The sequence below is a fragment of the Tiliqua scincoides genome, chromosome 11 (assembly GCF_035046505.1).
Source record: "Tiliqua scincoides isolate rTilSci1 chromosome 11, rTilSci1.hap2, whole genome shotgun sequence".
NCBI classification, from domain to species: Eukaryota; Metazoa; Chordata; class Lepidosauria; order Squamata; family Scincidae; genus Tiliqua; species Tiliqua scincoides.
The window spans coordinates 21,828,696-21,844,930 of NC_089831.1; the positions used below are offsets into that span (position 1 = coordinate 21,828,696).

Below are 16,235 nucleotides of genomic sequence, written 5' to 3' on the forward strand. Positions count from 1 at the left end.
ACCCTCAAACTGGCACTCAGCCATGAAGCTTGCTGGGTGCCATTGAGCTACTTGCGGCCTAAACTTATGTCACAGGTAAGGTTGTTATGGACTAAAAATGGGATAATCCTCGCATAGGCCACCTTGAGGACTCTGGAGAAAGGCCAAGGCACATACGTAATGAAGCTTTTGTTTTACCTGCCCTGAGTTCTCAGGATAGGGATGGCTGCGAGTCTAGATAAATAAATGTACATCTTTATGAGAACACCTCGCATCTACATACCTTGTCAAGGAGGGCGTTCTGCCAGAGCCTGAACATCATCATGTATGTCCTGTCTCGGGCACCGAAGGAAGTGAAAAAGTGCTGTGAAGAGCAGAGATTTAAAGATTGTGTCAGAGAATGCTGACAGGGAGGAAGAGGACTGCAGCTGGCTATTTTATGGGCAGGTTACATGGCAAATTGGGAAGCTTGACCACAAAGTAAGTAGCGCATATGCACAGCTTTCGCATCTTATACTTGGTAAGCTACGTACTTATACAACACCTTATCTGTCTGTCTCATACCCTTGCATGCGTTTTTGCCTCTGAGCCGGTTCAAACACCATTTTCTCCAGCTGTGTCATGCATTTAACTCCTGGTGCACAATACACCAGCCTTAACACAAAAGGTCATCCATTCTCTGTTCTATGAACTACCTCTTCATGATTACTCTTCATATAAACAGCACTGGTCAAGCCTTGGTGCTTTACAGAATTTCATCAGTGAATGAGATGCATCCTTACCCCAAGGACAAGTCCAAAAGATGGAGCAGGGAATACAATTGGAAGAGGGGGGACAGGGCAGGTACAAAAACCTTGATCTTAGTTTCAGAGTCGTACCACTTAGCAAAAGTGTAGCTCCCTATAGGTGAATTAGGGTAACAGAGGGTACGTGTTTGGTGCGGTTCTGTGAACAGCACATCCCCATGTTTGCCAGGTTTCATATTGCTTTAAAAATCAGTCTGATTCAAAAGAGGACAAAATAAAAACTGTGTGCATGTATGAATCATGGAAAGGAAAACTTCTCTCAAACCTCAGCTTACTGTATACAAGGCAGTGGCTCCGGTCTTTGACGTATCTTTGACCCATCAGACAAACTGACCTCCTTTTCATACACACTTTCTGAACGGGGCGTGTGAATGAACAGGTTCCCTCTACCCTAGCAGTCCATTCCTGTGCCCAACTCAGACTGTCGCAAGTGGTCACCTCTCCTGCAGGGGAGACCTCTACACTCAGCACTTGCAGATGGGCCAAGAACAGAAGATTCTGGGACACATACCTTTTCAGTGTCAGTGCAAACTTGGATAGCGTTGGGAATGAGCCGTGCAGTTTTCTCCTTGGTCATGGAGCAGATGTCCTTCAAACGGACTGTCAACTACGGTCAGAGGTGTGCCAGAACATTTAAGGGGATGTTAAAAAGGGCGAAGCATTAGTGAATCAAATGAAACTTTTCCAGAACAGTCCCAAAATGGGGCCGTGATACAAAAGGCTGGTAGAGCAAGGAAATGGCACTCACCAGAGTTTCCCATCGGAAAATGTTGCTGTAGAAGCATATCCAGTTTTCAGAGAGGTAGAGTCGGCCCTGCAGGAGAATGTCTCTTTGAAGTGCACAGGAGTAATCTGGGGGAGAAGAAGATGCCATCAACAATAAAAAAAAAACAAAAACTAAGCTCTGTATGTGGTATAAAATAAAGCACGGCCCTCCCACCAGGCTTACAGTCTAAATATGTTGACAACAGAAAAATAAAGGGGGAAAACAGGAAAGCACTGGGAATAAATGCCTACAAATCAAACACAAACAGACTGGAATACAGACATTCTGTGATGTTCCCTAAAATCATCTAGAAAGTATGCCACAATTTCAAAGACCATTTCTCAATACTAATGGACATTTTGCTACCTGTTAATCAGTGACCCACCTGTGCTACCCCTACCTGTCTTCTCAAAATGGGACGTTCTTTAGGGACTCTCCTGAGGGGCATGAAAAATGAGGAACTGCCTGAAGTTACAACTAAACCAGACTGGTGGGGTGGAGAGGAGGGGGATAGAAAGAGGGGCACACTTTCAACAAAATGTTCACAAAAGAACGGGCAGGAAACTACAAAACAAACGGATCCAACTCTTAAAAAATCTTCTTGCTCTCTCCTTACCTCCCTTTCAGGGGCTGAGCAAGTTGTTCCTTGTCATTTTTGCTTCAAAATTAAAATCAGAAATACTGGCATAATTCTTCCTGACACATATGAACGGATTGCAGGGCAGAATTATGGTTTTATACAGTGCGGGCAGAAGAGTCCTTATTCAGAATATCGATATCCTGCCTTTTCCCCATAAAAACAGGGCTCCAACAACACGGAACATTACAGTGTAGTTATAAAATATAAAAATAAAATACAATATCAAAACTACAAAAATTTAAACACACACACACACACACACACAATGGATCAGCTCCAAAACCAACTCAGTGAAGTCATTTTTTTTAAAATGAATGAAAGTCAATTGGAACAAGAGACACTTCAGGCTCCGTCGAAAACTTGCCAAGACAACAGGCTCAGCTCTGTGGGGAGTGAATTCTACACCTATGATCATGAAGACAACCTCCCAAGTGTAAAACTTTCCCAGTGTCGCTGCTAACTGTGCTTCAGACCTTATCAGTCCCGTGATGGTAGTCCATCTGCTTCTTTTCTGTTTTTCATATATTAAAAAAGATCCTGAAATAGAGTTTCCTGGGTCATTTTAAACCTAATATTAACATCTCTAGAGCTGCCCTGAACTTGGAAAGGATTCGACTCCTCCACACTGCCATCCCATATCGCAAAGGTTTCAGAGACTGCCTCTATGCAATAGTCTCTCTCTACTCCCTGGTTTGGGGGGGGCGGGCGGGGAATTATGCTTATGAATCAGAGGGTCAAAGTAGACATTATCCAGAATACATAATGTTTTCCTGTGGGACTTTCTATAAATAGCAAGGGGGTGCCACTATGGTGGGGGGCAATTGGGGATTAGAACTTTTTCCCCATTAGTTTTTCTCCATCATGGTTCTGATCCTATCTTGTCCCTTTGCTATTTTATTGGAGGGTGAAAAAAACTGGCTTTAAACTGAAGTTCTATGTACACTGCTTTACATAAACTCTGCAAAAAATACTGGCACCCATGCTATGCCTTTATTCAAAAACTGTCATCCAGTATTCATTACACATCCCTCTGCTTTTTCTGCTTTGAGAGTTGCTCTAATTTCAAACTAAATGCATTTTATTGTGTCTTTGCTTAGGGGGCATTAGTTATACTCCACTGCTGCCCTCCCTCTGCTCATAATCTTGTCTTTCCACAATCACTAAAGCCCCACCTTAGCTAGCTCCCTTAAAAATTATTGTTGTTGTTATCATTAAGTCCACCCCAGTATAAAATACCCTTTTAAACCCCTGCTCATGTTGTTCCAACTCTTCAAGATCTGTCAAAATCAATTCCTTAAATAGTTGGATGGTTGGAGAAATAGGTTCTGGCAGAACAAAGCCTGACCTCAATCAAAAAGGTGTGGCTTTAGGAATCAAATACCTCTTTTGGTGTTTTTAAAATATTGTGTTTCCACCCAAGAGTTTTAGAACATTTTTTTTAAAAATCTACTTTTGTTTGCACCGAGTTGTGTTTCAGAGCGGAAACAATCCTCTATTTGAAATGTATTCCCATATCTGGAAGTAGCATACACTTTTTTTCCAAAAGGCCTCTCTCCTCTTCATGAAACCTAATCCTCTTTTGAAAAACAGGGACATCTAGTGTGATTTTTCATTCTAGTCTGCTGCACCCTTCCTGGGTTCTATGGAGACAATGGAAGGACTTCCTAAGCATTGCTCCTTAGAAGAACTGAAAACACCTTCTCTGTCCAGATCAAAAAGAGCAACAACTGAACAAAATACAGTGAAGAGAAGAAAAGAAGGGATCCGTATGTCAATGGCATGGAAAAATCTATTTTGAGTGCAAGGGAAAAACAAAACAGATTCAACTTTAATGTTTCTTTCTTGTTCCTTCATCTCAGAATAAGAGTCTAAGATATTAGCACAATAGTCTTTTCTATACCGACAATCACCACTTCTGAATGGAAATTCTAACAAATAGAAGACACATTCTTCCATTATGACTGCTCTGATCCTCAATAAACAAGAAATAATTCCCCTATACAGACATTTCATATGTACCAGCAGGAATTATCAATATTTAATGTTTTTTTTTTCCTTTCTTTCTTTGCCATCATAAACATCAAAGGTTCTAACAAAATGCAAGAAATTTAAGACATAAAGGTACAACTGAAATCAAGTCAAGAAAATCGTACTGCGAAGTTGGCCCAGCTTTTTGAGACAGCCAATTGGATGAACTAATTTGGCCCTTCCTAGCATTTGAGAAGGCAGGGTTGTGTCTTTAAGGCAGAGTCAATGAGTACAGTCTTGGTGAACAGGGTCACCCCAGTGTGGAGGACAATTCTGAACCATTTCCCTAGTTTTGCAAAAGGTCACACTTTCTGCATCCTGAGCCAGGAAGGCTGGCACTCCCAATGCGGGGAAACCCTTTGCTCTCCCAGGATCGGGGAAGATGTTAAAGGAGGCCTTACCAACTATGAGGCGCTCTGTGTCAGGAAGCTGTTTGAAGAGTTTCCTGAAGTCTTCATTCCGCTGCTTGTAGGTTGGACTCAGCACCTGTGAACAGCACAAAGTTTCTATCAGAGAGAAAAAAGGGCTAACAAGGGACACAGAGAGACCTAGGAAGGGAACACTATAGGAAGACAGTTTAATCGTTTGTAGGGGGGGAAGCATGAGAGATTATCCCACTACAGATGCTATAGAAGGGGAGGCTGGATTAGTAAGCACTGATGGTTAAGAGCAAAAGATTCAAGGGAAATAATTTGGTTTGTCAGCAGAGTATGAGCGACAGGCCATTTCTTTGTCTAGATCACAGCAGAGGTCCCAGGGTGCCATCTGCATCAAGAGCCTCAAGATACCAGTTTCATCATATTTACCTAGACCACCATGTTTTGATCAAGCTTAGAATCTTTCTGAGAAGGACTAAGCTGGTAGAGGGGCAAGGAAGGAGGAGAGTTGTGAATAGAAGAGACAGGGAAACATGAGGCAGAGGTGTCTGGGATGGTGGTTCCACTCTATGCTTGCTCTGCATTGTATAATTTCTCCATTATTAAACTTTCGCCATGTGGATTAGGAATTTACATTTCTTAAAAAAAAAAAAAAAAAGATCTACATATAAAGTTTTCAGGAATCCAAGTTCTTTCACATCAGATTCTAGATTCAATATTGGGCAGCATTTGTATAGACAATAGATTCAGCAGTGTGTGTGTGTGTGTGTGTGTGTGTGTGTGTGTGTGTAAAAATGCCACTGTGTAGGATTCTGGCACATGTTCTATAACATTCCATGGAGTTGAGGGATTCTAAAATAGAAGGATTATCCTTTAGTAAGAATTTGCTGGCAACCCCCAATAATGTGATGGGGCATTATTACAACCCCAGGAGGCACTGTTGGTTTTGATGTTGTCTCTTTCTGTAGGAGACGACCAACTTGAAAACTTCCAAGAAAACAACAAATACTCAAGCCGCAGTAACTTATCTCTTGGCATGTTCTGGAAAAAAATGGACGCATTAAAAATGACAGCCAGGAACACACACTGAAAGAGGTGCTGAGTGCTAGGCTGGGCTGGCAGAACTAGTATTTCAGTCCAGCAGAATGGGTACTGGTGGGACATGAAAGATCACTTTTAGCGCAACAATTTTAATGCCCTAGGGTCACCCAAGCCAGTTCTGATTCAACCAGAAAAACATACAAGTGTGAATCAATTAACTTTTGTCCTCAAAACAGAAAGAGCCATCATGATCCGCTGTCTGAATGATTTCCCCAACAATAACTTATTTCTTCAAAATCTACAGTGGATTTGAAAGAAGCCAGTCATGGGTTTTGCATACTGACTGTCTCCCACCATATTTTAGAGTTGGGAATGATGAACAAAAAAACAGTTCCTGGGCACGACTCCTATACCCAGTAGATCTGCAAAATATTTCAAAAGTATACCACAGCTCTTCTGTTTGGCTGCATTGATAAGCACCAATGAGTTCTGCTCTGAGCTGAAACTATTAAGCATCTTTAAGAAATCTCCAAGGAGTGGAGACCTCAGGTATGCTTCTCATGCATTGTATAGGAACAGGCTTCAAAATAACCAGATCTTCCTCCTTCAGGCCAAGCTGCACATTTGATACTGAACAGTAAAGTTTAGTCAGAGAAGATGGGTCAGAAATACGCTTTTCCTCAATAAGCCTTTATCCCACCTGTATTTAAGAAGGTGATGCTGCCTTCCTTTGTGTCAAACAGCCAGGTGCCTCAGGATGCAATAAGGAACATTGTTCCTCCCAAGTGCCAGGGAAGCTACACAGGCAAGAGTACTCGCTCTCCATTTCACTTCCAAGCAGGGCCATCTTATGGATCTTATCGCATCACCTTCTGCCTTTAAGTCATCGTTAATAACAACCCTACTCTTTATAACTCATTGCAGCTTTGACAGAAATACATGCTATCCATTTACAAGCAAGCAAAGTTTTAAAAGGGGCTTTAAACTCCTAATAAATTTCAACAAAACTTGGCGGCGACTTATTCTAGGCAGACCAGGGAGAGGAAGCCAGCCCCAAATCTTAACACACCCCAGGGGGATGACGGGACTGGTCTGCTGCCCTCAGTTTGATTTTGTGAAGCAGGAGGTACATCCGAGAGTGATGGGCGGTGCTAACCTTCTTGGTGTTTGAAATTCCTTGGGATAAGAGTTTCCCCCAAAATACTAACTTTAAAAAGCTCAAATTTGACAAAAGCTTCTGTATGTCAACGAAATGCAAGCAAGAGCGGGAAGATAGCTTGAGAGACATGCGGCTTGGCTGAAAGGCACTCACAGCTGGAATTTCTTCCCATCCTGGGCTGTCACAATCTTCGGACAAATTGCGCAGCCGCTCCAGGGGCCACAACAGCTTCTTGACTTCTAGATCCAGGAGAAAACTCCAGACCACTCCACATTCCAATAGAGAATCCATTGTGAGAGTCAGAGGATCACATCAGTGTTCCCCCTCTAACTTGAACACTTTCCTTTCTCTGCTCCTGCAGCACATGGACTTTAAAAAAAGCACACAAAAATCCTTCTCCAAAAGCAAGTAGATCTATACAGGGGAGCAGGGATAAAGAGCAACCCCCATCCTGAGGCACTCTAGAAGAAATAAGTTTATTCAGAAAAGGCTATTTGCTAGCGTCGAGTCTCGCCCTCATGTTGTACCGGGCCTCTGCAGAGGTGCCTCCAGCTGAAGGAATCTCAACAATGCTGTTCACGGCAGGTCTAAAAACAGCAGTCTTGCACACAGAGGCGTAATCTCCAGGACGCTCAGACGGGGTTGCGTTTCAATTCCTAGACCCTGCCCCAATATTCCGGGGTTGTCACGAGGCAGCAGTAACCAAGTCTCCGAGAGAACACGAAACTCTCAGCACCTCGGTTTTTTAGAGCCGACAGCCACACACATGAAGAGCTTCAGGTTTGGTAGCCACCTCCAGAGTCTGGAGAATTTAACTGTCCGGTTACAGCTTCCCTCACCCACCCACCCCCCCAGTATGCAAGGCACAGCAACTTCAAAAACACACTCTGATGTCTGCTCCGGACCCTCTTCTTTCTCCTCCTTCTCAGAGAGGCAGCTTTGCTCGTTAATTTTTATCGTGGAAGGAGGGAGTGGGGAAAAGATACCAAAATGATTTGCACGTGCTTAAGATTCAGATTCTGGGCTGCTCTGCTGGCCAATGCCCTGAAGTAACCTAGCCTCGGCCCTCCCTCCCAGCAGATGTTTCCTGTAATCTGAAGTTGCTGGACAGAGTTTGTGTTGAGGGGTGGGGAAAAGAAGATAGAGAGAGGCCAATTTGCAGAGCATAGAGATGATTAGTCACCAAAAAAAAAAAAAAAAAAAAAAACCCAGATCACATTATTTGGCTGTGATCAGACAAACAAGGGCTTCTTCTAGGAAACATTCCAGATACCAGAAGGGTCATGTGTACAAGAAAAGTGGAGTCCCATTGTCCGGGATGCCCCATCTCATCATGGGGCTTTGGAACTTTGCTGAGTCTTTGTATGTACACCTCTCAATTATCTGCTGTTCTGTTACCACATTATCTGCCTCTTCTTAAGCAGTTGGTAAATGGGACAAAATGCACCCAATAATACAGACTAGGATAAGGGCTATGCAAAATGAAGAGCATGCAAAACGGAGAGGGGAATAAGGAGAGAGAAAGCACACGTAAATAGCCGGTTACTGGCCCAAGCCAGGCAGGTGATATGGAACCGGGGTGGGGGGGCTCCTAAGTGCAAGATGTAACATTATTTTCCTCCCATGGCATGTGAAACTAGGGGAACCACATTCAGAAAAAAAATATTCCCATAGGGCTGAAGAGGAAGGGCAACATTTGTCTGTTGCAAAGGAAACCAAGATACCCCAGTCAGATAATTTCTGTAAAACTGAATTGCTAAAGGGAGGTTGGGCATGAACACCTCTTGATGGCAGCCACCAACAATACTCAGAATATAGCAAAGGAAATCCTCTACTGTTTTTCAAGTTAACAAATCAATCAGGAATTTCAAGAAATTCATGGAACATAACTAGCAAGGTTTTGTTGCTACTCCTGAAATTTAATAGAAATCATACGTTCTTCATCATTCAATGTTGTTCATTCACAGCACTGCAGGGATGGCAAGATGCCAATTTATAAATCATACTTTTCTTCTTAGAGTTTATTCAGAAGTTTAAATCCCACTTTTGTGCGCTTGTTTGGTCTAGCCACACATCTACTCAGTTGAACCCTGCCAGGACTGGGATGTTCATTTCAACTTTATTCAACAACCTAATGATAAAATAAATCCACCAATGAGCAGTACCAATGGTGGAAAGTTAGATGAAAATCTGGGTTTCTTATCTCCAGTCATTTCAATGACAAGAGAAGATCCTCCATCCCAATGTGCCCATGCAAAGATCACACATGCAGTCTCTTCTGTACCCGTGGCTCTCATGCACACCCCACGTTATACTCACAGAGACCAAGAAACAGAATCTCACTGCCATTTTCAAAAAAGGAAAATAGCTTTGGGAGATGGGAATTTAGAGGGGAGAAAGAGAGGGGAAGGGAAATTAACCCTTTCTTTACTCTGAATCACCCCCAAGTGCTTTTGCCCCTGCCTGGTGGGACTCTAAAAGAATGCTTGCTACAAAAACAGCACATTTAAAATGTGATTAGGCCCCCATGTGTCAATCCACACACATGCAGCAGTTTTGCCCTCTTGGAATGATTACTGGTGTGCAAAAATTTGCATGTGTGAGTTCTTTTCCAAGGCAATGGGGGCCACATGGAACATATAAAGCATGGGCAGGCAAGCATGTTTAAGTGCCTTTTCTGTGCGAGCTTTCTGGAGTGCCCCTCCTCTCTACTGAAGGATGATGAGAAACCTCTTGGATAAAGATCAGGAAGATGTTTCCTTCTATCTCTGTACACCCACCCACATTCTCTGAAGGAAAAGGAGCAACACACAGAGAAGCGGAGGCGGAAAGGTAAACATTAACTCTTCCACAAACATAGGGAGCCAGGACAGAATGGCACAGGAAGAGAGGGGGGCATGAGGTGGTTTTCACAAGAAAAAGGCCAATTGCTGCTCTGTGTGTGTTTATAAAATCTTTGGACAGGAAATTCAAGCTGACTTTAGGGGGGGGGGGAGAAACACCAAACCTGAGAGGCCTTCTAATACAGGCAAGGGCTGACGGGGTCCACACAGTACAAACAAACAAACAACAGACACAAGTACTCCATTTGGATTCAAGGACTTTATGAGCAGATTTTTTTTTTTAAGTTCGTACAGCCAGTTTCGGACAGCTTCATTCCAGTCTCAAAAGGACTCGAGACGCAGAGTGATGAACAGCATTACTGTGGGTGATCAAAATCGCCTTAAGTTGAACATCACTTTAGTAATCTTACAAAACCTCTCGAAGGCCAGTCACTACTTGTTGTCCCTACACGGAGGGAAAGAGGAGCTGGGGTTGGAACTGAGATAAGGAGAATGAGGGCATGCCTAAGGCCACCTAGTGAGTTTGTGGCAGACAACATTTTTGAGCTAGTGGAATTCCCGGTTCAGGGAACTGTGCGCGGGAAACCAGGTTTTGTTCTGTTTTTAGTTGGAGGACAACAAACAGAAGACCAGACAGGTTGCTTTGCTCAGATTACACCACGGCATTAAACTCTTCCAGTGTTAACTTAAAACGCAATCTATCTGCACTCTCAAATCAAGGAAGTGGCTGTTAGGCCACCTAGCTCAGAAACATTTTCCCCACCCGCATGGCTGGTGGCAGCTCCCCAGTGCTTCAGGCAGGGGACCTCCAGGCCTATGCAGGGATACTGAAAGCCAAACCTGCATGCAAAACAAGTACTCTGTTACTAAGCAGAGGGTCTCTCCCCTTGCCGCTCAGTAAGCAGTAACTAGTCTACATCGACACACGGGTGCCTGCGGCTCAGGCAATGCAGATCCGAGCTCAATTTTTCTGCTGCTCGTTTCGGGCAGGTGCTTCCAGAGCCGTCTAAGACTGGGGCTCTTTGTAACACAAAAACATACGGAGCACAGTGTACAAGGGGGGGGAAGTTCCCCATGCAAATCCTGATCCAGATAAAATGCTGCTTTAGGCCAATCGCCCTTCCCTGAACGCAGAGGAAATTACCCTGACCTACCTCGCAAGACTGGTTGTAAGGATTTCTGAGACTACGTACCTGAACCGCTTTGAGCGCTCAAGCGCCAAATGCCTACAGGGACAGGTACTTAGGATGCTTCAGCACACTCTCCAGACCTCGCTAAAGCAAAGTCAAGGCCTGCTTCTTCCAAGAGAGATGGCACCAGAAGCTGAGAGCACACGGCTCTTCCTGGCTCAGCAGAGCAAAGCAGCCTCTCTCTCGCCTGTGCCTTTTGAGCCATTATTGGGAACATTCCGTCCACTTGTAGTATCTGCTGGGGAGGAGCAGGTTCTCTGTCAGCATTTGATCTCACTGATTGGAACTTCACAGCCAAAGGCTCATGGGTGGGGGGGTAGACATAGCCTTCTGGTTTTATTTTGGTCATTTTGGTACTGGGTGTTCTGTTGGTTTATGATGGCTATATTTTACTATCACTCTGAATTTTATACCCTTGTTCTTGTATTCTTATATCGAAGGAGGAGAGGTGCTGCTGCTGGTTGTTTTTGTGCTGGTGGTTTTAATTTTTTAAATCATGTATTTTATGTGTATTTACTTTTTTAAAAATTTACTATTTTGTATTATGTTTTGAATACATCCAATACTTTCTTTTGAACCCTTCCAAGGTCTCTCCCCAAATGTACTTAAAGAGACCCCCCCCCACACACACACACACAACAGTAACTTCTTTTACCTGTTCAGCTTTTGTACTGGTCAAGAACAGAAGATTTAGGAGGACCGGAAAGCATCACATGGCTCAAACACTGCTTGTTGCGCATGAATCCACATTTCCCATCACGAAGAGCAAGCACCACTGGGTGTGAAGCACAGTTTCCGTCTGGTCTTCCTGACCCATAGTCTGCTTGACACCCTTTGGAGTTATAATCCTACTAGCAGTGCTCTCTATTCCATTGTGGCAGGCAAAGACGGCATCCGTCACAATGCCGCATGAACCATGGCAAGTGCGACATGGGAGGTGGGAGTCCCCTTGCTGTGCATTAGCCCTTACCTGTACCAAAAGCACTGAGAAGCTAAGCAACTAATTCTTGGACAGATATTTGGTGTTCTACAGATCAGTGCACGCAGGTGAGGCTTGCTATCACCATGGAAAAAGAAGAAAAACAAGGGGGATGAAAAATAAAAGGTGGGGGAAGCGCAACCTCTGTGCATTAGACAAGCAAAAGCAACACAGAATTAAGGGGGAGGGGTTAAAGGAAGGCTGCTATGAGCACAGGAGCCTGGGCAGAAACAAGAAGATCAATGAAAACCTGCAGAAATAGGACTGAAGTACACCTGTTGTCTGGCCAGCTGCCACCAACAAAAAGCTGGAAGGTTGAGCATTATTAGAGATTAATTGCACCCACTTGGAGGCACAGGGGTTGCACACAACTATTCACACACCCTTCCTTGAAGAGGCGGAGGTACACAACTCCAAAGGCTTTTGGGAGAGTGACAAACTTTTCTCCACTCCTGCACAGTTTTACAAGTATTGCGGCGCTCAACATCAGGAAACCCAGTAGAGGAACATATCGCAGGGCAAACCAGCAAGAGCCAGTGAAGTTGTAAATAGCTGAATTTGAAAACCTCCTTCTTAGCGGAGACCCAGTCCTATTTCAGCACTGCTGTTTTCACTTGGTGCAAAGGGCTAGAACCAAAGAACCCCAGAAGTTCATAAACCAGGCTTACTCTCCGGATGTGTTGTCTTTCATGCTGAAAATACACGGAGGATAAACGAGAGATCAGAATAAAATAAAGAGGACATGCCAAAGTAACACACATGCATGCACACATGAGCCATGAACAAGAATTGCCATGCAGCAAGGCAGCCAACAAAAGCAGCCCAGGAACAAGAAATGCCACCCTGGGTTTTAGCCAGAAAACACCCCACACATTTGTCTTATTTCCTCAGTAACTCTGTTCTCGCTCTTTCCCCAGATCATTTTCTCAAACAAGATATTAGATTGGTTCCTGGTCATGAGTTCTTCCTGCATAACATCATGTGGATTACCAAATCTGATGCAGAGTTTTTCAGCTGCTTGCCCCTGCCCTGCCAAGAAGTCACCCTAAGGCATGCTGGACAAGGCCCCAGAGTCTGTTGACTATGCCTTCAGCCTGGCTGCTCCTCAGTTTCCCATGTGGCTTGTGGCTGTCACCTTCTATCCAGGTTTGCCATCACCTTCCAAAAATGGCTTCCCCTTCCCCCTAGGCAAAGATGGTCTTGGTCTCTGACCAACCTGGAGCGGATCCCAATTGCAGTAGAGTCTGCAAGAGGTTCTGTCATTAGATAGGAGAACCCAAAAGCTTCCATTTGTGTTTTCATGTAATCTTAATGTACAGCCTAGACTTTGGTGCTTAAAAAGTTAAGATTTGAAAGCTGAAAGTCAATAATTAGAATAAGTGATGCAAACGAGACCAATGCACCACCCTCTTTATTTTTGTGGATTAGGGGTTACCCTGCACTCCACCAGTGGACCGGGGATGGATAGCTTACAGAAGCATTACAACAGGTTTCCCCTGAGTTGTATATGTGCTTCCCACGCCAGACATGTGATGAGTGATCCTGGCAGCCCTTACATGCCCAAGAGTGATCCTGGCAGCCCTTACTCCACACACACACACACATGCGTGCGCGCGCACGCCCAAAGTCTGCTTATTCATTTGCCCATGAGAGATGTGGGGCTGTGTGGAGCAATGCTTGGTGCCTGATCAAGGAAGAAACAGTAACCAAGATCAGCCGCAGCATTTGAGGCCCACTGCCTGCCCTGAGAGAGCCCATGTTAATGGTTCTTGCTGTGTTCTGTGATTTCTCTTCTGTTGCCATCCTGTGGCAGAATGCAAGCAACCAGAGAGGCTAACCCTTACAGCGGCCAAATTGCTCAAGGTGGGAAAAAGGGTGATCCTACCTCTTTTCTGTGAAAGAGGCAACACTGGTATGCTAGAGACATTTGCTTTGTAACACTAGCGTGGGCTGCTGTGCTTAAACAGGTTCCGCTGCCTTGACTGTCAGGTAAAGCAAAACTCCATACTAAAGCAGTTCTCCTGCAGCGGCTTCTGTTGGGGAAGCTACAACCTGCACATTTCCCCTCCAAGAGCAGACAAGTGAGTAGAGTCTGAGAGTACCACTGAGTGACACTGTCCCCCTGGCTCAGCCACTGGAACCATGATCCTGAACTTCTCTAGGTCAAGAAGTTTTGTAGAAAACTGCTTTGTTCCTTTTGCTTATAATTAAGAAAAGCAATTCATTCATACATCTGAGGGCAATTTCCAGGACTCCAAACACAATCACAGTCAGACAGATATTTTGCAAATATGACATCTGAGTCCAGTAGTCTGCTTCAACTTCAGGCAGTCTCTGTTCCAGAGAGTTCAGAGCACTGTTCTGGCAGTGGAAACAGCACTGACCAATATGCGCCACTACCCTGGCTGTGGATCTCAGTCATTCTTGCATGGCTTTCCTTCCTGTGCCAATACTGCCTGGCCTCTGCAGAGGTGGGGGTGGAGGAGTAGAACAAACAGGGTTTTTAAAAAAACAGTACTGAAACACTAAATAAGACCCAAGCAGTTGCCTGGTCTCACAGAGACTCCTGACTTATTTTTCTTTATTAGCACCTGGTTATACTGAGTAGGAAGGAACCAAAGTAAAGTGAACCAAGGACATAAAAGAGAAGGTGAAATGGCATGCTTCTCTGATGCAAGGTATGAAAGGAGCAAGTTTTTACTCCTGGTCCCCCACTATGGCAAAAGGAGATGACTGTGGAAAGTGTAAGTAGCTGAGCATACATGCATACAGAAAATAATTCCCCCTTCTCAGCTCCCAGGAGCATGGACCAGCTCCCTGTGAAGGCAGGCAAAGCTCTGAATAGGCAAAGCCTTCCTATGGAGCGTTTAGCTAATCTGTCCCACGTCTGCCATCTAGCAAGACCACTGAGGAGTGCACAGAACACAAGGAAACCCAAAAGGGAGCCTTGGCCAATTATAGGTGCAAACTCTCCAGATACACTAAGAGGGAGGCTGGAGGGTCCTTTTTCCAGGAAGGACACAGGGGATAGGGTTACCAAGGGGCAAATATATTTAGCACTGCTGATTTAAATGAAGCACTCTGGGGCACCGTCATACACTGTTCAAAAGAAGGGTGGGAGACAGAACACCTTCTCACTCTGAGGAAGGCCACAAAACGGGTGTGAAGGTCAAGTGTGTTGTGCAAAGCAAATGCTGCCACTCGCACACGTGAGACAGAAAATTCCAGTAGGAATGGAGTGGGGCGTGTTACAAGTGCTACAGAAAGGAGAGTTGCTTTCCAGCCAAAACTATACTAGCCTGCATTCTGCCCTCCTATTGACTCTGGCTACAGAAAATCGACCTCTTTGTAGGATCCAAAAGAAGCCACAATGCAGGATTTGCAGGCAGTTCAGTTTATGGGCAGACAGAAAGCCATGTCTTAACTGAGCCAATCTCACAGCTTGTTTATTTGCTATGAAACCGTTCTTTAACAAGCCAAGACTCTCGCTGGTTCCAAAACCTGCCCATTTCATTTCCAAATTTAGACACCCAATGCAAGATCTCATTTCACTCAGCCCACCTCTTCCTCCCTCCCCTCCTCCATGCATGCATTGAGGGATAAAGGAAACTGAAATACTTACATTGTACCAACTCTGGCTTTTCTGTAAGGACAAATTAAAAAAAAAAAGAGAGAGAGATAAAGAAAGAATAATTAGTTAGTATAGAGGCTCTAGCACTACAGAAAGAAAGGGTAATGAAGGAGAGAGATTTTGGAAGTGTTATGACATAGTTTGGTAACTGCCACTAAAATCAGAGGATAAGGGGAGAGACAAAAATGGAGTTCAAAGAGATCTAGGATGGAATTTTAAGTACTTAAACCAAGAAGGCCAAATTGTACCAGAAATGGGTCACAAAATAGCCATTTAGTTGTGGTACATTCCAACCACCATGCAGAGGAACAGAGCAAAGCCATCCCTACTTGTGTGTGGCATAAAGAAAAAACCCAGTCTAGTGGCATCAGCAGACCTAGGAAAACTGCTCCAGCCTGAATGTGCTCCAACAGACTCTTTGTGCAAGGCTGCGCATTTTAACCCTGTTCAGTGCTTAGGGGCCAAATAAGGAGATGAGTTTCTTCCATAAAAGAGCACAAACAGTATACACATATATGAACCTCAGAATGCACCAGGAGACTCTAATCACTAGATCAGCTGTCCCTGAACAAAGAGAGACAGTCACGACCATGCTTCTTCATGGCTGCACTTTCACTAGCTTCACAAGCACGTTTTAAGCTCTTAATTCTTTTACTGAGTTATGTCTAGGTAATGTTCCTAAGCTGTTCTGTTCTGCACAGAAATACCTACTAGACTGATTTGCAGGTTATTTGGGCAATGTAGTTGCTGGCAAGAAATACAACTACACAGGTCCCAATTGGCATAATCAGTTGCT

General features: G+C 44.3%; 1 protein-coding gene across 3 annotated transcripts in view; it reads right to left on the reverse strand.

Moving 5' to 3' along the window:
* GRAMD1B (GRAM domain containing 1B) overlaps window positions 1–16,235 on the reverse strand; it is an 81,251-nt gene that overhangs the window by 19,817 nt on the left and 45,199 nt on the right. For 2 of the 3 annotated variants that reach the window (XM_066639359.1, XM_066639361.1), the window contains exons 3-8: window positions 15,431–15,451; window positions 12,477–12,500; window positions 4,621–4,705; window positions 1,534–1,637; window positions 1,297–1,392; window positions 263–343 (exon numbers count right to left, since the gene is read on the reverse strand). In XM_066639359.1, the coding sequence (XP_066495456.1) occupies window positions 263–343; window positions 1,297–1,392; window positions 1,534–1,637; window positions 4,621–4,705; window positions 12,477–12,500; window positions 15,431–15,451 (411 nt within the window). Of the gene's footprint in view, window positions 1–262; window positions 344–1,296; window positions 1,393–1,533; window positions 1,638–4,620; window positions 4,706–6,949; window positions 7,608–12,476; window positions 12,501–15,430; window positions 15,452–16,235 lie in introns of those variants that run through there. The other variant, XM_066639360.1, reaches the window with a different exon arrangement.